General features: G+C 34.7%; 3 protein-coding genes across 5 annotated transcripts in view; 1 reads left to right on the top strand and 2 right to left on the bottom strand.

Annotated features, from left to right (window-relative positions):
• Positions 1–2,605: 2,605 nt before the first annotated feature.
• LOC136800556 (oocyte zinc finger protein XlCOF28-like) lies at positions 2,606–25,038 on the bottom strand. Of its 2 annotated transcripts, none has more exons than XM_067057216.1 (5): positions 24,972–25,038; positions 4,956–5,093; positions 4,701–4,835; positions 4,141–4,308; positions 2,606–3,895 (listed from the first exon to the last, which is right to left on the bottom strand). In XM_067057216.1, exons 3-5 carry the CDS (start codon positions 4,801–4,803, stop codon positions 2,943–2,945), a joined length of 1,224 nt encoding a protein of 407 aa, XP_066913317.1. In that variant the 5' UTR covers positions 4,804–4,835; positions 4,956–5,093; positions 24,972–25,038; the 3' UTR covers positions 2,606–2,942. The 2 variants fall into 2 exon arrangements, with proteins under 2 accessions (XP_066913317.1, XP_066913316.1); XM_067057215.1 differs by lacking the exon at positions 24,972–25,038 and adding an exon at positions 13,359–13,494.
• LOC136800558 (synaptotagmin-1-like) lies at positions 16,618–18,065 on the bottom strand. The gene has a single exon (XM_067057219.1). The coding sequence runs from the start codon at positions 17,996–17,998 to the stop codon at positions 16,811–16,813; it is 1,188 nt and encodes a 395-aa protein (XP_066913320.1). The 5' UTR covers positions 17,999–18,065; the 3' UTR covers positions 16,618–16,810.
• LOC136800552 (A disintegrin and metalloproteinase with thrombospondin motifs 6-like) overlaps positions 18,895–25,511 on the top strand; it is a 33,579-nt gene continuing 26,962 nt past the window's right edge. For both annotated transcript variants that reach the window (XM_067057211.1, XM_067057210.1), the window contains exons 1-11: positions 18,895–19,161; positions 20,506–20,609; positions 20,751–20,823; positions 21,159–21,496; positions 21,898–22,096; positions 22,476–22,650; positions 22,946–23,126; positions 23,580–23,704; positions 23,909–23,952; positions 24,606–24,711; positions 24,998–25,147. In XM_067057211.1, coding sequence (XP_066913312.1) covers positions 20,514–20,609; positions 20,751–20,823; positions 21,159–21,496; positions 21,898–22,096; positions 22,476–22,650; positions 22,946–23,126; positions 23,580–23,704; positions 23,909–23,952; positions 24,606–24,711; positions 24,998–25,147 — 1,487 coding nt within the window. In that variant the 5' untranslated portion in view covers positions 18,895–19,161; positions 20,506–20,513. The remainder of the gene's footprint in view (positions 19,162–20,505; positions 20,610–20,750; positions 20,824–21,158; positions 21,497–21,897; positions 22,097–22,475; positions 22,651–22,945; positions 23,127–23,579; positions 23,705–23,908; positions 23,953–24,605; positions 24,712–24,997; positions 25,148–25,511) is intronic.

The raw sequence follows: 25,511 nt of genomic DNA, 5'->3' as shown, positions 1-25,511 counted from the left end.
TGAACTGGAGGTAGCAGGCTGCCTTTTCGTACACCAACTATGACCTTGAACCAGTTGGTTATTTGTTTGCTAACAACTAATACACATTTAGCATTGGAGTAGATGTTTTCAACGATATCAACGATACGTTGGTCGACACCAATCGCACGCATCATTTTCCATAATACTTTCCGCCAGATGGTATCGAATGCTGCATTGAAATCAATGAAGTGAAGGTGTACTTTGACGTTCCTCTCTTTAGCTTTCTCAAGAATTTGGTGGACAATGAAGATTGCATTCATTGTTCCTCTGTTTTTAAGGAAACCAAACTGTGAGGCGCAAAAAGACTCAGTTCTTTCTGTCATTCTCTTGAGGAGTATTAGTGTGAAGATTTTGCTAGGTACCGATATCAAGAGAATTGCTCAGTAGTTTTCTGGGACTGATTTACTTCCATTCTCGTGACTCAGTACAAGGGTTTTACACCAGCCTTTCGGTGTCATTTTGGGCTTTTGTGAATATGGTATGAAGTATAGGATCATTGGTTTGCAACCAATGGCAGTTATCTCGTCAACTCCCGGGACTTTCTTTTTCTTCATTTTCTTTCCAGCTTCTCTTACATCTTCTATCGATATCGCTGGGTGACTCACTCTCAGTTGGATTAAAGATTCCTTGTTCAAGTGTGCTTTGAAATTATTGTCTTCCCATATTTTCAAGACTTGAGCTGGATCGGTGTGCTTCATGCCGTTTTTAACTTGCATCAGGCTAGAATTTGTCTTCCAGTTCTCTAACTGTTTTGAAAAGGCTGAACGAATTATTACGCTGAAAGTCATTTTTCATTTGACCAACTTTTTTCTTAAGATTTTCTTTCTTGTGTTTGTTGATGGACTTTTTTAGGTCTTTAATAAGTTCTCTATATCTTGCTACGGTTACGCAGTATTACCATCTTTCAACATGGCTAATCGAGCCTTACGTCTTTCCGTTTGTTAGTTGCTTATAGTCAGCGCGAAAATGTGTATGTATTTTGAAAAAACAGGAAGGAAATTCCAACGTGATAATCATATGGTATATGATGATAATCATATGGTATATGATTATCACGAAGATGAAGGCATGTAAAATAAATATTGAATAATTTTTGCCTTGAAAATGAACATGTTATGATTCCAAAAGAGTTATCTACAGTAGAATCTTTAGCAGTGAGAAAATAATTTGTCTTACCCACTGAAAATTCGAATTGGCAAGATAAAATACACCCCTCCGTCACACACCCAGTTGCACCCGCCCTACTGGAAGATTTGGTCAGAATTTCATCCCCGGTGGGAAAATACCCTAAATTTCAGACTCAGGCGCGAATTGGCTTTGATTTCACCCTCATTTAAAATTCAATAGAAAAAAATTTCATTCCAAAACCATTCCAACTGGACTTTTTGAGCTGAGAAAAATAAAACTTCTATCTCCACTGTATGGGAAAAATTTCCACTGAGACAGGAGGTGTTAGAATTCTAAAAAATATGGAGCAGCCATTGGCGAAATTTTTCAAAATATCTGTTCTTTTTTTCCAAGAAATGAATTTTGGGGTAAAATCCAGGAGCCAGCTATTTTTTAAGCACTTATGAAAGAAGAATGAAATATCTGGTATGAATATCCAGGAGCAATAAACTAGAAAAATTCCATTTATTTTTCCAACATACCTCTCAGACCTTCCATGTTTAAAAAATATAGGATCAAATTTTCAACAGAGCAGATGAATTTTTTTTATTCTTTGGGAACCGAAGAATGGTCATCGCAAACAAGGAAGACCAAAACAATCGTTCATCGATACTCTCAGAAGAGATACAGAAACATACAACTCAACTGAGCTGATGTCAGATAGATCCGTTTGGGGGGTTTCCACCTAGGACATTCTTATTCCAACCCCCCCCCCGCTTATTAGGTACTCGTGAATAAGCAATAATAATTTCCGGTTGAGTTTCGATCAAGACACGTTACTTATTACAGAATTAGAATAAAGTCATAAATCAAGATTATGTAAATAAGTTGATAAATCATCTTAATTTAATAGTTCCGGGGTTAAAATTTCATAACTTTGACGAGCAATAAAAATGTACTTAATTTAAGACAAATAGAGGGTGATTAATTGTTTTTATGCGCCTTAATCTTGATTTATGAATCAGACTGATGAACAGTCGGGCAAATCTGTCTCCGAAAATTATGATGCAAAATATACACCCCCTTTTCACAGACCCACTGGGACTCCTTCCCACTGGAAAAATTGGCCAGATTATCGTCCTCGGTGGAAAATTATCCTCCAGTTTTTTTCCCCACTGAAAATAATCAAATAAACCACTCCCCACTGCAAAATATTATGTTATTTCCCCCCCTTGAAAACAAAAGAATTGAAATCCTCAGCCATAAAAAAATATGGAGATATCAATCCCGCATCAAGTTTCACCCGTTATTTTTATCCCCACTGGCTGAAAAAATCCTACCGGGTCTGTGAGAAGGGGGTGTAATAAAAATTCGAAAAAGCTTTTCCAAGCCCTTGCTATAGCAAAGCAGAGTACTTCTAGGTAATTTAACTCGGGGTCGTGGAAAAATAAATTAAACACAAATATCTTTTTATTTTCCAAAATTCAGAATATAAGCATATATTTGCAAAAAAAGAATTGTCATAAAGTTACCTACAATACTTAAAAGGGGGGTTAACATGGTTATCAAAAACATATACAGATTGATTTACAATCATTGTTAATGTCGTCAAAAGAAAAAATCTAGTAATATTTTACAATATTTTACAAAATAAATTTACAATGAAATCATAAAGGAATTTCTCAATATACATTAAATATCTACACTTTAACAGAGATAGAAATCTTCAAGACTGTATAACCAGTCAAAATTTACAAAATAAAACAGCACCGCAGATAAAAATGAAAATTTACAAGAGAGAAAACCAGGGACATTTATTTTCTGGAGTTTTTCAATTTCTCCATCCAATGTACATGAGCATCCAACATTTCTTGGCAATGTTTTAGATAAGATAAATATCTTGATTGCATTAAGTTGCTTTCTATTTCTGTTTGCCTTGGGGGTGCTAAAGATTTAGGACTGTATGCTATACTTGTAGGTGGTTGTAATGCTTTACAATTGCAGTTGGGTGGGCATTCACTGTAGTAGGGTGGTTTATAGTAGTATGGTAGTCTTCTATCTGCAGTTGTATCAGATGATGTTGATAGACTGCTGGGTGATGCAGGTGGGTAGGCGTATGGCCGCATCCTCTTTTCTTTAGGGACCAAGTACTCTTCAGAAGCAGAACGTTTCAAGTTTCTTTGGTGGAGGATCGGAGGTTGATATGTGACAGGTCTGCTGACCACTGTAGGCCCTGTCATCAAATAATCAAGTTTCTTTTTACAGTTTTCAAAATGGAATTTCAACGTGTCAATAGAGTAGAAATTTTGAAGGCAATAAGCGCATGAGAAAAGTTCGTTGACGATGCCATTTTTCGCGTGTGAATGTCGAGCGTGCGCGCGGATAGAGCTGATCTCACCAAACCCGCAATTGCAGGACACACAAACGAAGGGTTTGATTTCTGTAGGGTTTGTGTGATCAAACATACGTCCTGAAAGTGGGATACTGCTGGTTGTGTATTTGTACGTGTCAATAACAGGAACGGCTGAGATAGCGATCGGTTTGATCGGGCCACGTCGCTCAGACTGCGTGGATATTAGAGGCGTTTTCAGTGAAGGGGACGTTGGTGATTGAGAACGCTCACCGTGGCTTGATTCTGAATCGTCACTTCCATATTCCGATGACGTTGCAAGTTCCTTATCTTGTGATTGGTTGGATGGTTTTTCAATGTCGTTGATAGTTGGTTTTTTGGAAGTTGTTTCGTCTTTTTCCATTGTAAGATTTGATTCTATAGAAACAATTGTTTAGTCTTAGTCATTTGTCTTTTTTGGTCAAAACTTTTCCCATCACTTTTTAGATATTGAGGCTTTTGAGTAAACAGAGGAGAGACCTATTAAAAATGTCTTCACGGAGCGCTTAATTCTTTGAACAAAAAAAACTGATCAAAAAAAATTTACATTGCAAGACCAGGAACGCTTAATGAAAACTCTTTGCATTTAAAATATTCAAAAATCGAAAACGAAGATCACCAACCTTCGTGTTTTCTCATATGATATTGAAGATGTCCTCGTTGACCAAATTTCTTCAAACAAATTTCACATTGGTAAGGTTTTTCACCAGTATGTTTTCTCATATGAACTTTCAAGTTACTTCTCAACGTGAACATCTTATTGCAGACTGTACATTCATGCTCTTTGATACCTGGTAGATAGATATATAAGTAAAATTTCATTACGTGTTTGTGAAATCCCTTTTTCCTTCTTCAAACATCATAGAAGATGATAATTTAACATATATGGTAAGAGATAGAAAATTCTTTTATAGAGGCCACATATTGTGGAAGTATTTTCAACAAAATCTCTTTCATATTATACTATTGTGCTAAGTTGAAAAAGTGGTATTCCTGCGTGGGTACATTTTAGTCAAAGTTACGTTGAAGATTGCTTAACATAAAGGAAGAAAATATTCTTTTGTACATTACTCCCCTTCAAAAACAACGTAAATCTGAGGATAAATCCCCCCCAAAAAAGGCCCAAATAAGGTTTTTCTTATTCTCACTATTCCTCCTATTTAAAAGCCTCATATTTCCTTACCTCTATGAATGTAGTTACAATGAGTCTTCATCTCAAAACGACTTCCGAATGTTTTGGGACATTCCGGACATTGAAAAGGTTTGTTTCCGGTATGAATGGTCATGTGACGTCCCAAGTGCCAAGCTTGTAAGAATCCTGAAGAAAAAATAAGTTTTGGGTGAAAAAAACTGAAATTTGATTTGACACAATTGCTACATAGAATTACAAGAAAGTAACAAAAAGATGAAAATAACGTTTTGAAAAACAACAAAATACCTTTCTTGCAAATGTGACATTGAAAAGGTCTTTCCGAAGTGTGACAAAGACGATGTCGTTTAAGATGAGATGGTGCGTGGAATTTTCGATCGCAATCAGGGCACTGGAAACGAAGTGGTCTTCCTCCATATGGCTTCTCTGAAAAATATGATGTTATAAAATTTATGTATACTACACTTCTGGTATTTGAGATGTCAAGAGTTTCTACTTGAAGGACTTTTAATCCGATTTTTACTACAAAAGTTAAAATTAAGAATATTTACTTTTTTCCTGGTCGCCGGAATTGATTTCCCGAAGGACCCTCTCTTCTTTGATAATCATAATTTCAGACATTTTGAAAAATTTACAAAAAGTTTTCTTCTTTGTGACTTGACCGTTTGAAGTGTCAAAATATTTTGATTTTTCTAGGTCAAATTCAGCCCCTTTTTAAAGGGGTCACCGATGTTTTGAAATTTAATGTAAAGACCATTTAAGTACCCTTGGATATCCATGAATACTAACGAATCAATTCGAATCTAAAGTAAATCGAGCTCCATTTACCCCATACAAAAAATCATGTTAAATTATTAAATATTATCCCATGACCTGGCTAAAAATTTTAAAAATCTCTGTTTTTCTTTTTTTTCTTTTGATATTCATAATTAACCATGCTAAACCTTTAGGTTTTACTTCAATTTGAGCAAATAACGTCACCCTGATTCAGTACCGTCTTAAAGTAGGAGATTCATCCCCTTGGGAATAGAGAATTGATATATGTAATGACTGATCTTGACCCACCTTGTGCTTCCAAAATCTTCAAAATTTCGTAAAAGGTTATTCATATTCGAAAGAAGGCGTAACCATGATGAAAATTTCCCCACATTACTTTTCTCGATTACTTTTGCCTAATTTTTTATTTTAAAAATTTTATGCCAATTTTTTTTCTAATTTTAGATATAATGACGCGTGCGAAAAAAAAGTTAAAATCAGAAAGAAAAAAAAAAGTTAAAATTTGACCCAAGAAACTTTTTTTGCGCTTACCGAACATGTGATAACTCTAAATGTTTATATATTTCTAAAAAGTTCATTCTTTATTATTCTTAAAGTTACAATTGTTAATTTTTTTCCAAAGGATAATGGCATCCACTAAAAAATGTATTACCTGCGAGATTTTTCACGGTAACCAACGGAGTCAAACTAGAGAATTCTCTCACGTATCCTACACAAAGATTTGTTGAAAAGCTTCCGCGTGGTATTAAGAAAAACAGAAATAGCGGAAGATAAAATTAAAGCGCAATAGATTGAAAACTCTTAAAATTGTGCCATGGGATACGAATATATGCATAAATTAGTTCCGAATGCATTTTACTGATTTCCTGTGGATGGGTTTAGGGCGTATTATTTCATTGTAAAAGCAGAGAATACCATTTTAAATTAAATCTTGTATTGAAATTTGATGTTTCGATTTTTTTAGCCATACAGATTTTTTTAGCCTATTTTCGTGCATCTGTTACATGCTATTTTCTAACCAATTTACAGGGGGAAAATGTTCCCTTCAAGAAAGACGTTGGAAAAAAATGATTTTTTGTCATCATTCAGATGACTTGGGAATTCAAGAACTCTTTTCATTATTATTGTCTTACCCTTGTATCACATTCGCAAAATGTCGTTCTTTGTTAAGGCTTGGGGACACGAGAAGTTTTTTTCGCGTTGGTGCAGTACAACATGCTCCATCCCACTAACCTGAAACGCTTTCTCGTGTCTCCACCCCATTTTTCTTTCTACCAATAAAAGTGAAATCTCACGTTTGTCTCAGGGACAAAATCAGCGTGTATTTCCCTCACTTTTTATCCCATGAAACAAAAAAAGAAACCATGGGACACGCACTTATTTTCTTGTGTTGGTGAGATAAAATCTTCTCGTATCCCTCATCCTTTAGGGTTAGGGTTAGGGTTTGCCTTCTTTTTTGTCGTTTTTTAATAGTTATTTGTCGTTCTTTTTAGAAGGTCTGGAAAGGTTATATAAACAGTCTCGTAATGAATCTCTGAAAAATTAAAAAAATAGGATAACTATCAAGGAGCTCGCACTGATAAATCGCTTGGAAAAGAGGATAATCGATTCACGCAGTAGTTAAGCCTCTTACAAGGATTGAACCTCCATTTAGCACAGTTTCAGTAAGTGCATCAAATATACTCTCCCCTGCTGAAAAGAGAATTTTAAGCTCTGCGGAAATAATACGGGTTCACTTAAATAGAACGGATAGAAATCGTATCAAGCTGTCTCCCCATTATCTTGATAATGCTAATTACAATTAGTAATGTTTATCTTAGCAACCATAATGGTTTGTTTTGTTTGGTTACCATGGAGTTATGGTTGTAAATAATGAGAAATCCGCCTACTCTAATATTCCGCTTATAAAACGAGTCGAGTTTTATGGGCTACCGAAAATTAATTTTTCGTGTCTGTCTAACAGTAATTAGTAATAATTAATGAGTATTAATCATAATAGGCATTTCCCGTTGAAATTTCACCGGTACATTGAAGGTTTTAATTTATGCAGGCGTGGCTCTCAATTCTGCAGTAAAAATGTAATTTTTCCCCGATCTGAATATTTCCAACCTTTTTCTATTTCTATACTGTCAGAGGAATTTTCGAAATCAAAAGCCAATCTCTGAGGGTCGCACGTTTAACCGTCACCCATTGTTGCCTATATATCTCTCCTCTATTCATGAACGCTAAAAAGGGCTAACGAACATAGTGGGCAACACCCCTCCAACCCCCACCTGAAAAAGGTCACACCCACCTACATAGGGTTACCCCCATCTGAAATCTCATATCAGCCCAACCCCCACCTTTTTCAGCAACACCTCGCCGGTAGAAAGGGGCTACATTATACTCCAACTCATATGTCAAAACAACCTTACTATGATTGCTATATTTAATATTGTTATAATATACAACTATTTACCGTTTACTAGAGCCTTTCCATAATCCTTATTTACAACCATCATGATGCGCTTAAACAATCTCGGTATTGTGATTTAGGGATTTGTTTGGTGCTACGGGACTCTTTACCGAAGGCTAAGCAGCATTGAGATCATAGCATTTTTTTTTTAGTTTGACCTAGTTTGGTAAATTTTCGCCTGAAAATTTAATTTATTAATATATCTATTTGAAAAAATAAAAAAGTTGGTACTTGCCAAATACAAATTTGTGAGTCAATGAGAAAATTTATGAGGGATTTTGAAACCAGAGAAAAAATGCTTTTGTTTTTTTGTTATGTTGTTAGCACTGCTCATCATGATTCGAGTTTGTGAAAAAACCACAATAATTCAATATTTTACATAATTCAAATCAAATTCAATGAAACGAACAAATTAATGTTTGTACCAAAGTCACGAAAGTTTATGTGTAATTTGATAAGCTCCCTCCCCCCTTCAGTGATAGTTGCCATGTCAATCGTTTGTATTTTCCACCCTTTTTATATTGGGTTCATTCATACATGAAATTTTAAAAATAATATAAATGTCGTGCTGCATGTGAAATTTTTTCTGACTTTCTTTTCTGTCAATAGGAATAACAACTTGCATTCCCATAAGTGGAATGATGATCTTCTGTTCCCAGTGGCAAGTAAACAAATAAAAACCTAACAAGAGTATTTTCCAAATAAAGCTTGCCTTATGACTGTATGTAAAAAATATTAATTTTTAAAAGTTATTTTCCATTAAAAAACTAAAAAGTACATCACTACAGTAATGATTGAAAATTTTGAAATTCGACGTAAAATATTAAAAAAACTGGATAATTTGTGCAATAAAACTAGGTAATAAAAACAACGATGAAAGCATTAAAAAACGTATTGAAAATAAAATTCATGATTTGTCCGGGGGAAGAAAGAAAATATTCATAAAAAATCGATCCCTGAAATTCCAGAGTATTTTCATACTACACGTGAACTGGCGGGGGTGGCATTGAAACTCTGAAGATCCTCACAGGATTCCTGACATGTGGAAAAAGAATTTCCCACCTTGCAAAATATTTCCTTCTTCTTCAAAATGTTAAACGTAAAAGGTTTTTACACCCCCTTCTCACAGACCCACTGGGAACTCTTCCCACTGGAAAAATTGGCTAAAATATCGTCCCCGGTGTAAAATTATACTCCATTTTTTGTCCCCACTGAAAATAATCGATTAAACCAATCCTCACTGCAAAATACTATGCTATTTTTTCCATCCCCACTGAATTCTCTGACTTAAAAAACAAAAGAATTCAAATTCCCAGCCGTAAAAAAAAAGGGAATATCAGCCCCATCGAGTTTCAGCCATTGAGTTTCAAGCCCGAAGGGCTAGAGGTCAATCTCTTTGGTAGGATTTGAAGCCAACAAATCCTACCAAAGTTGCGCGGCCTTGAGCGACACGCCTGGTTTTTACACAAATGACAGATTGAAACTAAAATTTACCGCTTAATTTCGAAAAATATATCACTCGAAAACAAAGGAATTGCTAGATTCAATCCGTCATCAAAAATACGGCGCATATTTTAAGGCTTCAATTTTTCTTGCCTGAGAAAGGTTAGAGATTGACCTCTAGCCCTTCGGGCTTGAAACTCAATGGTTTCAGCCCGCTATTTTTATCCCCATTGACAGAAAAAATTCTACCGAGTCTATGAGAAGGGGGTGTGTTCTTCCCGGGTCACCCGATCCACGGATAACTTGAAATCTTAGATAAATTTAAGCTTGTTCCCATGAAAACTTTTTTTAGAATGTAGTAATTTAGACGGTTTAACCTTTTAAAATATCTTTAACCCTCTACCTCCAGAGTTTTTGTGAGAAATTTGATGCTTTTTATGCGAAATAAATTGTGGAATCAGGGACATTTGAAAAATAATTTTTTTTACTTTTCCCCGTTGCATTGCACTTAGGTCAGAAAATCATTTGCATAAATCAAGGTAGCTGCATGAATAACCTAATTATAATTTATGTCCCAGATAATTACATAATTAACATAATTAATTGTCAGTACATACATAATTGTGCATAATGTCTGCAACAGAGCTCAAGCGATGAAGAAATAAGTTTTTGCTCATTCTGAAAGCTTATGTAAGGTTAATAGCTCTGGTTAATCAAAAGAAAAAAATCGTAATTAAATTGTCTCATTACTTAGGTAACAGTTGACATAATGACGTCATAAATTCATTAAAATCGTGGGTTAATGATTAAAATGATCAACTTGGAATTTCGGCGTTTGTTTTTGCATTCTTCAAGGCACTTTGCACGACAATTCATTTAAAATAGATATCTCTCTTATACTGTGTGGGCCGATTGAATAAGCTAGACAATAATTAACCTCGCATCGTTCTCATCCATTATAATGACATCAAAAATGCTGATGTCAGCAAGAAAAAGAAGTAGGAGGCGATTCGATTCAAAGACTTTAAAGCGAAAAAGGTTTTAGACGTTTTACTTAACTAATTTTACAATGAATATATATAAAATATGATTTTCAGACTACTAGCTAGAGAGCTTGAAAACAGTAGGAATTTCCAAAAAGTCTAAAAGAACGAGAAATTTTCCCTTTCCATTCAATAACATCACAATATTTAACAGCGCTTTATTTAAAAAAGATTTCAAAAATATTCCATAATATTTCAAATCAAAAAATTAAACGAGTGGTAATTAATTTTTTCTAGCTGGTCATTTTGAAATACTTAGATGAGAGCTCCCTCGAGAGAGCAAAATAAAAGGGGTAATCACAAAAGGTTGTTATAAAAACTCATCATCAAAAGATATTTTATTCATCAGAATCTGCGAAAACAGTTAAAGAAATAACTTTGGTACATTTTGATTTACTTGTTAGATGCTGCTCTAGAGAGAATCAAGAAAAAAGTAAGTATTTGAAAGGGCTGGATGTAAATATTGAAAAATTGAAATAATTTCGTATTTCCATTTGAGTTGTGTCTAGCCTGGATATCCAAGCTGAAAATTATTTTGATGTTTCTACAATTTACAGGTTTTGTCTACCTAGAATTGGCCAAGTATGTGTGCGCTTTGCCTTCTAATATTGGAATGCAAAGCTATTTAGGGATGACCAGGCGGTTCCAGAAACATCATTAATGGAAAAAAATTACAGCCTGGATATCCAGGCTAAGTTGTGTTTCGTTCCTGAAATTGATTTTCAAATCATGTCATATCATCTTTTAATTAATATCAGCTCGAAAAAAAGGATTAATTTTGGCCAGTTAAACATCAAAGTTGACGAAAGTGGATTATAACCTATTATATCGAATAGTAGTTATCAATCTTGAAGAGAAGCTTTAGACATTAAGATACAAAAAATTTTCTACACATTTTAATCTTAATATCAAAACTCTGACTAAATTTTCTCCTCTTTTATGTAAACGCAGTGATACCCTGATGGTAGTACTTCTCAATATGGGTGGACATTTCTTTTGAAATTTTAAACGGAAAATTTCATGAAATTATAAATTGACCCATACCGAATAGTGCTACCATTACGGGTACAACTTGGGTATTTAAAGGTCAGCGAGTAAATGTTGTAAATACACTCGTACTATTGGAATTATATTGTCTCGTTTAGATGGAGACATCAAGACAAAGAGCTGAATCAGAAATTGACAAACATCGAAACCATCAAAATCCAACACCCTCGGCTTGCCCAAACACCTATCGAATGCGTCCCAAAAGTAATGGTGTATTTTCAACAACCAAAGTCAAACCAATTCTTGAATCAATACTATCGAACAATTTGAACTCTTATAAATATAACGCTAAGACATCTGGAGAGCTATGTAAACGTATTGCAGATGAGAGTAAACAAAGAATCAAGCAGCTAGGCTATAACAGATATAAATTGGTTACTCAGTGTTTGATATTTTCGAATAATACTCAAAGCGTTCGATTTGCAAGTCGATATTTGTGGGATGAGAAGTTGGATAATTTTGTGAGTGTGACCACAAACGGAGGGGATTTTACGTGCACCGTCATGGTGGCTGCGGTGTATTTTGAATAAAAGAGATATGATACTTTTTGGATTCTCGAGACGATGAATAACCTTTGTACATAAATTTATCATTAAGCTTGTTCTATTGAGTAAAAGTATTAAAATTAATCAGCAAAAATTGTCTTTTCCAGATTTTCTCCTTTAGTTTAACAAAAATAAACATTGCTGATGAATCTGGCGAATCGCTGTGTAAAAAAATTGCTAAATTGGTATTTTTTGGATGATCGAGAAAATTAAATACAAATAGTATTTTCTAATAGTTCTGATAATGAATTTTAATGTTTAAAGAAAATTTTGGTGAATTAGGCAAATTGCCTAAAAAATTAATAAATCTGGCAATATCTCCTACCACTAAATTTGAGTTTTGGTTTTTCATCAAATGTATTTTTTGTCTTTGCTTTTTCGTAAGAACACCCTTTTTTTCTTCGTCCACCAATATTCTAGATTAAAATATTGAAATATAAACGGGTCGCTCGCTAAAATTAATTCTAGAAACAATTTATAAATTTGCTAAATCCCAACGTAGTGTACCAAAAATATCAAAAATTAAACTATTTCTAAAAATCTTTCTTTTCTAAAAATTTTCGAATTGATAAAAAAGATTCAAGAATATGCTGAAAACATCACCAACCTATAATTTGGCAACTGAACCTCAAATCACCTTTTCTAGGGGCCTAATTTTTTAACTGTAAATTGCCAAAGTATTGCAAAATTTGGGATTCTTTAGTATTAAAGTCATATGCTAAAAAGCCACACACATGGCCGCGTACTTAACTCAGTTCAATTTCGAATTTTTCAAATTATTTTAAATGCTGGCTTTGGTCAAGAAAAGTTGTAGAAATCATAAAAGTTGTAAAATATCTTACTATTTTCCCCACTCAGTTAACTTAAGGGCGTAATTATGAAATAAAAAACCTAGAGGTTAGTAATTGAAACGTTGCGTCTTGAATTTGAGTTCACGAAAAAAAAAACATAACTTGCAGGGGGGGGTAATATTTTTAAAAGCTGCAGAACCATGTGAATTTTTCAATTTACTTATGTAAGGGGCCTTCATGTTGAAATTTTGTTTCAAAAATTTTTTTTTCTTACAAGCCCGTCCTCAAAGCCACGATCACTTTTTCGTAAAAATTTATGTTTTTTAATCGGAATAAAAAATTTTACGGATAGAATTAACCGTCGATATGACCGTTTGACAAATTTTAAGATAATTTTTAAGATTCAATACCGTGGAAAAATCATTTGATGTAGCCCATGTAAACTCTCTAAACTTTGTAGGCAGATTTTAAATTTCTCTTAGAAAAATCTAAAATTATTTGCAATAGGCTCAACCAAGTTCCTTGCTCAAAAATATTCCTGCTCACTGCACACACTTAAAATTTTGACCGCTTTAGAATATTTTAGTTACCTTGGCAATCCTCATCTTCGATGGTATTAATGACGTCAATTTCGGGTTCCATTATTCACAAAATAAAAAAACAAAGCAATAAAAAAATTTCTAACGTTTAAGAGGTGTCCACCTTTCAGGTAGATAAGATACAAAGATACTGGTGGGGATGAGATAGTATCTTTCTTTTATAAAGGCTCATTAGCGGGGTGTGGGTGTGAGTGCCCCCTCATGCCTCAGGCACATAAGATAAGAGATTATTTTTAACCAGGTATTTGGCCGGCTCGCCTACACACTTATTCAAATTGAACAAAACCGCGCTTCCTCTAACTAGCAAGAGAGAGAGGAGATTTTCAAAAGAGGAGCTTTTTCTTCTAAAAGGTCGTTAAAGGTTAACGAGGCTCGTTAGAAGCTCATTTAAATAACATTCCTTCAAACAGAGCTGGTTTAGAACAAAAAAAGAACACATTTGACTTTTTCATAAGAACCCGTAAATTTTTGTTTGGGCTCGGCCATACGCATATTTCAACAGCTTCAAATTGTCAGTCTTACATAATATAAAAGCAATTTGACTACTTTGACCCTATTCAAGACATTTAGCTGTTCTTTCTTTCGACGTTTTTGAGCCTTGTTGTTCTTAAAACAAATAGCACAGTAGAAGAAAACAATAGCTCAATAAAATAAAGTAACAAAATCCATTTAACGAGCCTGTCAAATGAATAAAAGGATAATTAACAAACTTTGACTCCTACCTTTAAAGCAATTCACGTTACACAACTGAGATACATTATAACCATTCAGTTATCTGTTATGGTGGGGTTAATTGAAAGTTCTTATATTCTTTATTCAAGTTTACAGGCTTGAATATAATCAAGTTATAATTAGAAGTTATAAATTAATGGGGCCCTAATCATTCGATTATAGCCTCCCAATAAAAACAACAAGCTCCTGATGATTGAAGTTAGGGTAGGTGTATGCCCAATCTAAAGAGGTCATTATCGTTTTATGTCATCATGATAGTAAGACGTGGGCCATAGAATGTGCCTCAGGCCTTTGGAGTACATCCCAAGTCACGAATGAAGTCACTCTACATAATCATATTAAAGCGGAAATAATATCGTACCACAGAAAAAAATTCACCGTACCTTTTTGGGTGAATTCACGATGAAAAGCTGCAATCATTCAATAATTCAGGGTGGAAATAATTTCCATTAGATTGCAATTTTTCACGCAGCTTATAAGACATACTGAAACGCCTCAGGCGTTTGATGAAGGTGATGATGAAGACACTTCCAAAAGAAGCGGAAATACTATCGTACAACAGGAAAAAAATCCGAAAAAAATCCAAAAAAAAATTCTCAAAAAGACTCGTTGATGCAGTGGTAAGTGATGAGTAGAGGTGCAGCTCTTAAAAAATTTCAGGCTTCCGAGAGTGTTCTATAAAGGGCGCAAAAGAAAAGGTGAAAAATGAAATTTTGGTGAAAAAGTTTAAAAGACTGGAGTAAGAACCCAGGGACGATCCTATCGTCTACACACGATCACTAGAATGTTAACCTTTTAACTGCCGTGCCTTTTTTACACCCTCGACCTATTTGCCGGATGTCGGCATATGCCAATATTGGCAAAACGTAGCGTTTTCACTTCATTTTCTGAGTAAGATAAGAAGTATCAGCCAAAGACTTTGATTTTGAGTTAAAAATTGTAGAATAGTTATTTTTCAATATCGAAAAGTTTCCAAATATTCATTTTTTTCATTTCAAACCATCAGATGGAAAAATCTTGTAAAAAATGATAAATTTCCGGCAAATAGGTCAAAATCTCGCATGTCGGCATATGCCGACATCGGCACGGAAAGGGTTAATAATTAAGGCGACGGGGTGAATTTAAAAACAAAGGTTTAACCTGGCTATAGCCAGGAGCGGAGTAAGCAGTGACAGAAGTGTTTACAGTTTGTATTAAACTCTACCGCCGCTATTTTTTAACTGCCCTGACGGTTGTAAGGCGAGAAGGAATCTTCAACATTTCTCAAGGAAGAAAAAGTGAAGCCTTAAGATTCTTCCCACATTAAATAATTTTGTGTGAAAACACTTGGTTCATGTGTTTGGGTTGATCCAGGAGTTTCGTATCTAGTCTAGATTTCGATATCCAGATCAAGTGTTCCCCTGCGGGGCTCGGCTATGAATCAAACTTCAAGCCAATACACCTATCAAATCTTAGTGGCGTGGTCGGCTTTTTTATGACTGATAATGAAGGGAAATTTGTTCTCGGCACACGGAATTTTGAGGCTACAAGTAAATAAAACTAAGCAAATTCCCGCCAAAACTTTAGAGACATTTTCTCTGTCGGAAAAGAGTCTCTACTGTCTCTACTTTCAAGTTGTTCTTATTATTTTCGTTGCCAGTCTCCTTGCGCCGTTAAGGGTTGATAGATAGGTTTTTACTACGACCGAATTGTTCCATTTCAGATGCACGGATTGAAAGAACTTTGTAAAGGTACTGTGAAGTAAAAAGTTACAATCAGTCTACAATTCAAAAATAATTGGTATTTCGTAGATTTCTAGTTAATCTTGAGGGAGAAAAGATATCGAAAACGAGTATGATTGACCAAAAGTTTCAATTTAATACTTTTTCCACCCTTGCGAGCCAGGGCCGTTAAACGAATTTACGACGCGGAGAGGCCAGTGCCGTAAAATTTGGGAAATCGTTTAGGAGCTTACATCCCCTGTCAATGCGTCCATCAGAATTATCAATAGCGTAAGGGGGGGGGGTCAGGTAAGGCCTGGAGTCGAGGGTGATACTTTCCAGAAACTTAAAAGGCCTTTAAAAAAGAGTCAGCTCTATTGCCGAGAAATCAGCTTTTAGGAAAATGGTTTTCTTATTTGCCAATGTCGTATAATATCCGACATAAAAAAATCCATAGTAGTAGTGAAAGTATATATTAAGTGCTCAAAATATTTATTTCAGGTTTATTTTAGTCTATCATAAAATATATATAAAACAAATGTCAAATACAAATGTCAAACATTGGCAAATAGGAATAAAATATCCTTGTCGTATATATACGACATGCGGCAACACGAGTTAAAATTTGCATGTCGTATACGACATCGGCAAATCAGGTTACTAAAAAAAATTACCCCTCGGCAAATGGATTGGGGTACAAAAAAAAGGTAACGGCACGCAAAGGGTTAAAGAACGAACGCATCACCGAGGAAAATATGCACTCAGAAAAAATGATTTTTGATAATTGTACTTCTTAGAATTTTGAACTACTCTCTCTATTATTCCATTAATTTAATAATCTTTCTGTAACATAAGATATTGGTCCCTTTAGCTAAAAAGTGGTATAAATTACTTTCTGTCATTGGAATCTTTCTCTTATCCGAAGAAAATTTTTGGTCCTATGAAGATCGAATTAGAGAGAGTCAGCTGTACTCATTCATCAAGTTATTCTTGTTTTTTGATTTCACCACATTAGTCTTTTGGAGGTATAGGTCTTAACATGTGCCATACCAACCAAGGTTTATTAGGACCATCCATCATGTTTTTCCATTGCACAGCTCCCAAATCTGTATTCCCAAGCTGTCCAATAACACATTGTCCGATAGGTTCACCAGGCTCACCCTTATCATAATCAGCTACACAGAAAAGTAGAGAAAGTTCATCCAAATCATCATAACTTGCTTCGAAAGCAAAACTAGCATTAAATGTCGGGTTCAAAGTCATTGTTTTGAATGTTGTTTTACGTTTCTTGATTTTCTTCCCGTCACGGATCAAGAAGAAAGTGACGTACGGGTCTGAGAAGCCGCTGTCATCAACTGCCGCTAAATTTTTACAACTCAAGATAAATACCGCTAAAACACTTGAATTAGGTGCGTAGCCAAGCCCAATACAAATATGTCCTAGCTTTGTATCTTTCCACGGTACTTTAGCCTCTGATTTGAACTCTGGTGCTAATACTTGTACCTTGGTCACCTTCCCTTTACTCATGTCGAGATCTTTAATGGAAACAATAGCTTCACCGAGCAAATCGTCTTTACCAAAATCATCATGCATCACTCGAAAGATCAAATCACTCATTTTAAAACCATTATAAATGATTTTCTTGAAATTAAATGTTTCTTCAAATTTTGGGTGATGGTTATTATTCTTGACTTTGGTTTTATAGGATTTCTTAGCAGCCGGTTTTAGTTTAACTTCAACATACGGATCCGGAGCTTCTTCATCTTCGGGCTCCGGCGGTAAATCTTTACATTCGTGCACCGTAACAATGGCTATACTTTCCTCCTGATCAAAATCAACAGTATATCGAATCTGTGCAAGTTTGATTTCGGACAAAGCGTCAAACTGTGTTGCTTCTATGTTATAATCCATTTCATCGACACGTTGAAAAGTCCGCTCTCGATAATTTGGTCCAAATAAATGGTTTTTACGTAGATCTAACTTTCCTGGAACTTCAGCTTTCTCCTCTTTCGGGCGACAGAATCGGCAGCATATACAACACGTGACCAGCCAAATAAAAACAATAACACCTGCTGTGATACCGAGCGTTTGTTCGGGAGGAATGGGGAGACTTTCTAAGAAATTCCAAAATGTTGTATATGCAAGTTTGATGTAATGAACGACCTTTTCTAAGATTTCATTCCAATCAATATTACTCATTTTCTCATTTGCTGTTGTGGTTTTCTCCTCAATCAATATTATTTATTGATGATTTTTGTTTAAATTCTCTAAATAATCAAAAACATGAAATTTCGAAGGGATGGGTATTCAGTATTGACCAAAATCTCAAACATTGAAAACTTAGAAGACAAGCTTCATTCAAAAATATTTTAGTCCTTTACCCCTGCATTCCTAAACTGAAGTTTTCTTTCTGATGACGATGAGTCCAGTTAAGTAGACTAAAAGCACTTGACGAGGGTCGCCATTTTGAAAGAAGAACACTAGAAATACACTAAAAATATATATCGGGTCACATAACCGTGCAAACCAGTCTATAAAAAATCTTTAAGAGTACCCCGGGCTGCTGCATTTTCTAAAATGCAGAAGTCCAACTTTAATCTAAAAACCTACATCAAACCCATCATTCTAAGTTAAAACGAAAATGACTTTCAAATCAATAAATTCGATTTTAAAAGCTTCAAATAAAGGGGTATATTAAGATTTATTAGTAATTATGCAGAATAAATTATCGAACACAAAAACAAACATTGTAAAACAAAAGAAACATGACACGGTTGAATAGCTATTTTTTCAAAATAAAGTTTCCTCTAGACACTGACACTGGATAATTGAACTTTAAATTTAGGACTGCTATTCTGATTCAAGGGAGGGTGCAAAATTTTAGTTTCTAATTATTTCTCCTATGCTAAAGGCAGATTAAGGAAACTATAGAATCTGCAAATCCATTGTCCCTTCAAAAAGCTTCTTTCGAAAAGTTCGTTCGAGCGTAACCAATTATCGAACGTTTTGAAAACACGTTCTTTTGTTTAGTTTCCTATGTTTCAATCATAAACAATCAAACAAAATTTCTCTTTGTTCGTTGAAAAAGATGAAGAAAACAAAGATTTTTCAAACTTTTCAAACACTAATTAGTTTCAGTTCGATTAACAAAGAATTAAGTAAACAAAACAATGAAACTAAGCTAGACTTCTATATTGAAAGACTTTGCAAAAATTTATTGGAAACTATGAAATATCGTTGATTTTGGGAGGGATTGACGGTGTAGTGATTGGATATTTTGTATAATGGTTGAAAGTACTGGTTCGAAATTGTGATAACTTGTCTTTTGATATAGCTATAGACTTTTACTTGTAAATTAAACGGTAACCAATACACTTTTTTTTCCTTACGTCAAATTTAGAAACTCTATTCTAAAAACTGGGATAATCAAGTCTGTTCTTGGCACAACCATAGTATAAGAAAGCCGCGGCTGGAATATGTACTGCATTGTCTTTTCAGTTAATTGCTGTCCTATCTCTGTCTCCGAGCTTTATAAGAACATCAAGATTGTCAGTTTATTATTGGTAGATAGTGTTTGAAATATTTTCTTATTTTCATTCACAAAAAGTTTTTTTATTGCTAGATATTTTTGAATCTGTACCCAATATAAACTTGAACCGATTTTAGACATATTTTAGGGGTATTTTGTGGAAATGATAGTTTTTCGCCAAAATTAAAATTATAAGAAATATATTCAAGATGACAACTTTCCTGTCAGTTTGAATGATAAATTTTCAAGGTGCTGGCTTGAAATTTTCACAGAATTATCTTGATGTTCTATTTCATTGATTTCTAAAAAGATTTCGCTGAAATATTGTGAAGGCATTTCGAGGCACTTTATTAATTTTTTGAGTTCTTTCAGTCCAACCATTTTGTGCTTGTTTAAATTTCTTATTGTTGATCTTTCATGCACAATGATTTCATATTGCAAGTGTATTATCAAGGGTATATCATTAATGTCTAAAACGCAGTGAGAAATAAGTATTAACGACAAACCAATAAAATTTACCATTAAAGATGCTACATTACTTATTTCTTGATCAACAAATAGTCATCAAATCCGACAGAGATAGAACAACAGAAATTCAGATGTTATCATTCCAGCCGCGGCTTTCTTATACTATGGCACAACCGTTGCAAATTTTAGGAAATGATGTTCTAAGATGCGTTTTTAACTACTTGAATAACGACTAACATCACAACATATCACGCTCTGGTCTAAATGAATATGGTGAATGTGACGATCTGACTTGTTTGTATCGCCAAAATATTCAAAACTACGTTAGCTTTTCCTTGAAAACGAAAGTGACTGAATTTCAATGTTTGCGTTAATGATTGACGTTTGTTTTGATGCGATTGTTCTGCTTTAGCCAATCACCGCGCTCAAAAAGCTCATGTTAATATCCATCCGCTGAATGAAAAAGTTCATCAAAGTGGTTCCGCGAATCAGGGCAAATTCTCTTACGGAGCCATGACCTTAGAGTGCAAAACGTACCTGCGCGAAGTAAACAGGATCTGCTCGGAAATTACATCTAGGCTATCTATCTTCCGTTCTATAAGCTTCTGTATATGAAATTTCGTCATTTCGGTCAGAGTCAAACAATTGAATTCTTCACCAGTGCACTGATACACGAGTGTAACATTTTATGGCTGATTTCTATTTTCAGCGGACCAAATGAAAGCAGCACAGATCAGCTCCTTGATACTCTCTACAACAATCTGTCTTCTAATCTTCAACCAAAATGTCGTGACTTGTCTGAAAAATGAGAAGGTAAGCCGTGGCAAATTCTCCTTACTTTCTCATGTTTACAATGTACTGAATTTCTCTCAGCTTGGTTTTGTGAGACATGATATTGAAAAATTCTAGAATTGAACTTATCATTATACAGTATCTTACTTATCTATTTTCTAGTTACACCATGTACATAGATCAATAAGGAAGCGAGATTTATGGCGTATATTTGGCGTGGAAGATCCCACAAAAGGTTATTATAATCCTTCCTAACCCACTATAGGTGAAAAAAATAATCACTATGTATTGAAAGATTTTTGAAGGCCTTCACCAACAAAAAAGGGTTCAACAAGATTTGACTCAGTAGGTTCAAAATCTCCAAATTTTCAAATCTCTAAACTGGGATAAGCTTATGGAACCATTAAAACAGGCATTTTCGAAACTGGAATATTCTCCATAGTCTTTTGTTGTAACGGGAGTGCAAAATGGCTCTCTGTTCGTTCGATTTGAAACAACATTAAATTAGTTAAAGGTCGTTCATTCTTGTAACCTGTTGTAACTGGCATTTTCATGTTTTCACTATTACAGTTCCGCCATACGAAATATTTTCACCATTCATACATGAAGGAAGTTCGATAAGAATCGACGATGATCGAAGGAAACGATCAATGGATAAATCGAATAGTTATCGAGGAGAAATAAAAACTAGAACATTAAGATTAGGCATACCAGCCTTCGATAAGATACATCATTTGAACATGACTCAAAATAAACAATTATTGACTCGCAATTTCAAAGTCGAAGTTTTAAAACAAAATGGCGTCAAAGTTGTGAAGCGTGAAGTTGAAGGGAATTGTTATTTCCATGGTAACGTACAAGGAGATTCTCTTTCGTTAGCAGCAATGAGCACATGTTATGGACAACTGGTAAGTTTCGAAGCAAAGAAATTAACCCCATTACGATATTTTTGACATGGAGAGAAAGCTTCTATTTGAATTTCAAATAGACCGCAAAACATCTTAAAAATCCAAAAATCCTAGAGAGGGCTTTAAAAAGCCGGCTGGCGAACAAAAATATGATATCTTAAGTCGGAAAATGAGTTAAGATCATTGGATCAGAGATTTGACTGAGAGCAAAATGAGGGCAGTTAGGAGGTTTTTTTGTTCATTATATAGGTACGATAACGCCTGAGTTGAGTTTCTTTGATGAATGTTTTTTTTCGCCACACACAGAGTTGGGAAATGATGGAGTTCTGGAGTAGGCGCGACCCCTTTTATATTGTTTCACCAAAACCATTGTTGAGTCTCTCTTAACTTTCATCTTTTAGCGAGGTATGTTTACAGATGAAAAAGAACACTATTTCGTTGAACCTGTACCTCATTATCTCCATCATATGCATGAAGAGATACACGAGAAACCACACATCGTATTCAGGAGATCATTAGAAGAAACTTCAACTAAATACTCAGGAATGTTTGGATCACTTTTGAAGAAAAGATCAACAGAAAAACCTTGTGGAACAAAAAGTAAGGTCCATTTTGCTCTTTTTGCCATTTTTAGCCTACTTTGGAAAGATGTGACTTTTGGTCCTTTAAAGAGACCATGACAATGAAAACATAAATCAAATCAACAAATCGCTCAATGTTTCAGTATAAAGTATAATTTCAAGATTATCGGTCCAGTAGAAAAAATGTTAATTGCTTATTCTTCTTCCATTTTTATCTTCACTTTCGAATTTTTTGAAAAATTTTAAATCTTTAAACAGATCCACTCCAAATTATCTTTGTAACGAAGTATATTGCTTTCAATTATACTTTTCTCCTTCAATTCATCAAAATGTCCGGACTGTCAAATTAAGACTTTAAGAAATGGTTACCTTAATTAGTGTATTGATTCACTTTCTAGAAAACCCGCACATAAGATTGGCACGATCAGCGACAACAACGGCGACAGACAGCAAACCAACATCATCACAAAGTAAAAAAGCAACCACAAAAACATCGAATACGAAGACGACGAGTGAAAAAGAAGAAGAAAGCGAAGAAGAAGAAAAAGATACTGAACTCGATAATAATGAACGGTAAGCAAGAGGCTTACATTGATACATTTACTCTCCGTTTGATTTGACTGGATTCTTATTCAATGGACAGTTATACCCGGAACTTTTTGCTTAATTCTAAAAAGATATTTTGGCAAGTTTTTTTTAGACCAGCCACACTAATTTTATAACAAAAGTTCGAAGTTTAAAATCTACTTTGTCGAACAGTTATGTAGCTATAAAAATCTACTTTGAACTAGAGTGCTTTTAAATGAAGTGTCAGTATGATTGGAAGGTTAAAAGCATGAACCACCATTTTATAATATCTTTTCTTCAGATATATCGAAGCATTAGCAGTTGTTGACCAGAAGATGGTGAATTACCATGGTGAAGACGCTGCAACGCAATTCGCTTTAGTGGTCATGAACAATGTGGCAAGATTGTTACGTGATGCTAGTATTGGACAAAACCTGGTCATTCTTGGTTTGAATAAACTTCAACTTCATACTGTAGACGTGGTAAGGATTGTTTCGTAGTCTGATGAAATGATAATGGTTCCAATACTAATGCTTGTCGAGAGATCTATTGAACCCTGATTTTACCGGAATTCAGTTGAATCTGTTAGGTTCAGGTATTCAATAAACTTCTGTCGTCAAACTTTTCCAATATTGATGCTCGCCGAAAGAATATTAGAACCCTTCTTTAGAACACAATACAACTATCAACCCTTAGCGGCGCGGTCGGCTTTTTAAAGGACTGGTAAAGAATTTACTAAAAGCATTGATAGATGTAGAGGCAACATCAGCCTTATCACGCTAAAATAGTCTTCTATCGTGAACATAACATAAAAAATTTAGCACAGAGTTCAAGCAAGAAAAAGTATTTGAAAAATCTTTGGTTTTGACTCTTGCGAATTTCTCGGATAAGCCATAATAGTAATAATAATACTTAATGCTTGGCGATTTTCTTAGCCTGGTTTGGTGATCAATCACCACGCACGAAACACATTGAAGAGTTTTGGGAACTGGGCACAACTCTTTAGTGACGTAGACGATCGATCAGATGATCATTTCGATTACGCCATGCTTCTGACCAGGTAAGCCCAATAATGACTTTAATTACTAACTGTAATAATTACTTGACTATTGGAACTAACCCCATTTCGATCTAGTAGATTAAATGAAGTTCAGTGGGGGAAAACGGTCCTTAAAAATAGGGTATCTTACCGTACTGTTGATACGGGGTTGATAGACACCCACTTCAATGAATAATATTTCCCTTCTTAATCTATCATTTTCAGATACAACATATGCGCTGATAGAAACCAAGCATGTGATACTAGAGGTAAATCATTTTCCTCATCTTCTACGCAAAAAACGAGAAGAGACACTTTTAAAAACTGGAATTCCTTCGTCGAATCGATCGTATAATAGACCCCTATAGTTTCATTTCCTAAAAATGATTTGAATCACAAAGACTAAAGTATTGTAATGAAAACACACATGCAAAAATGAATCAATATCTTTTGATCTTTGGGGATGGCTTGTCCACAGTTGCCAAAGAAACAAATATATTTTACGATCCGACAAGTGGAAATGATATCGGTTCCTGCACACATCCTAGTAGAGTGGGGTTTGGGTCATAGATTTAAAAAGCCCGAAGGGCTAGATGGCGTGCTTTAAGCCATCGCAGGCAAATAAAAGTGAATATCGGAAAAAATATTGTTGCTATTGTTTTCAAAAACCCGCGAAGCTTCTGATTGGTCAAACGCTAAAATCCTATTGTAATGTCACGTGACTTAGGTAGGATTTCCTACCTAAACACGGCACACTTTCCAGTAAAAGTACGCCATCTACCCTTCGGGCTTTATAAATCTATGGTTTGGGTGTGGATAGGGTGTGGTTTTCTATCAGATAGGCTTAAAAATTGGGCTATTATCAGTTAGGGTCAGGTTTGGAGCTCGAAACAAGCATTTCTTTTATCTTTCTCTATATCAGGTTTGACGGAAACTGGTGGAATGTGTCAGTGGCCTTATTCAGCATCTGTCAATGAGGATAATGGATTAGAGCTGGTTTACACTGTGGCTCATAATATTGGACACAGGTAAGTGTAATCAATATATAGACAAAATGGTCAAAATTGAGCTTTGTTGAATATTCTATTATTAGAGGCTTTAATTGCAACGTTATAGTTTATTTTGGTAGAACTTTACCTTGACCATAGGTTTGAAAATGAGGGTAAAATCCATAAACTTTCGGATAGCTCCCTGTAGCAATAATTCTCAAAACTATACGACTATTTATTTAAAAAAGAAGTGATTTTGAGCTTTGAGTTATCGACAAATTCCATACAAATTCACTTACACATTTTCCTATCCTTCAAACAACAGTCTTGGTATGAATCATGACGGAGATGAGAGTTCATTCATTTGTCCTGATAATGAATATCTGATGGCATCCAATATCAATCCTGAAGATTGGAAAGATAATAGAAATCACTGGTCAAGATGCAGTAGAAACTATCTTCGCCAATTCTTAAAGTAAACATCGCCACTCAGTTTGACATTACGCTTAAGGAGCAGGATCCAAAAGCCCAAAATTCTTACAATAAGGCCGAAATTCAGTCTAAGAGCCGATAAACCCCTTGAAACAGAAATATCTAATGAAATAGATTGGAAGTATCGAAGTCGTAACTCTCGCCTGAACTTTAAATTTTGGCAAACGTTGAAATACCCAAAATTCTCGATAAATAGTGAACTTGATTTTGCACCAACCCCTTATCATCTTTGAAAACATCGAAACAAGGCGTAAAATGATGACAAACACTGGTTACCATAACTCGAAGAATTTGCCTTGCAAATTAGCTAACCCTTGTGTATTTGCCTTTATAACTATAAACCTTCC

Source organism: Clytia hemisphaerica, unplaced genomic scaffold, assembly GCF_902728285.1.
Source record: "Clytia hemisphaerica strain Z4C2 unplaced genomic scaffold, Clytia hemisphaerica genome assembly, whole genome shotgun sequence".
Lineage (NCBI taxonomy): Eukaryota > Metazoa > Cnidaria > Hydrozoa > Leptothecata > Clytiidae > Clytia > Clytia hemisphaerica.
This window is presented reverse-complemented; position numbering and strand designations above follow the sequence as displayed.

Bases quoted from the DNA above. Each gene is read 5' to 3' on its own strand.
- LOC136800556 (XM_067057215.1), bottom strand. From the start codon at position 13,410: ATGGAACCCGAAATTGACGTCATTAATACCATCGAAGATGAGGATTGC. The intron at 5,094-13,358 runs GTAACTAAAATA...CATATTTTTCAG, and splicing joins CGAAGATGAGGATTGCCAAG to AGAAGCCATATGGAGGAAGA. The intron at 4,836-4,955 runs GTATTTTGTTGT...TTTTTTCTTCAG, and splicing joins ATGTCACATTTGCAAGAAAG to GATTCTTACAAGCTTGGCAC.
- LOC136800558 (XM_067057219.1), bottom strand. From the start codon at position 17,998: ATGAGTAATATTGATTGGAATGAAATCTTAGAAAAGGTCGTTCATTAC.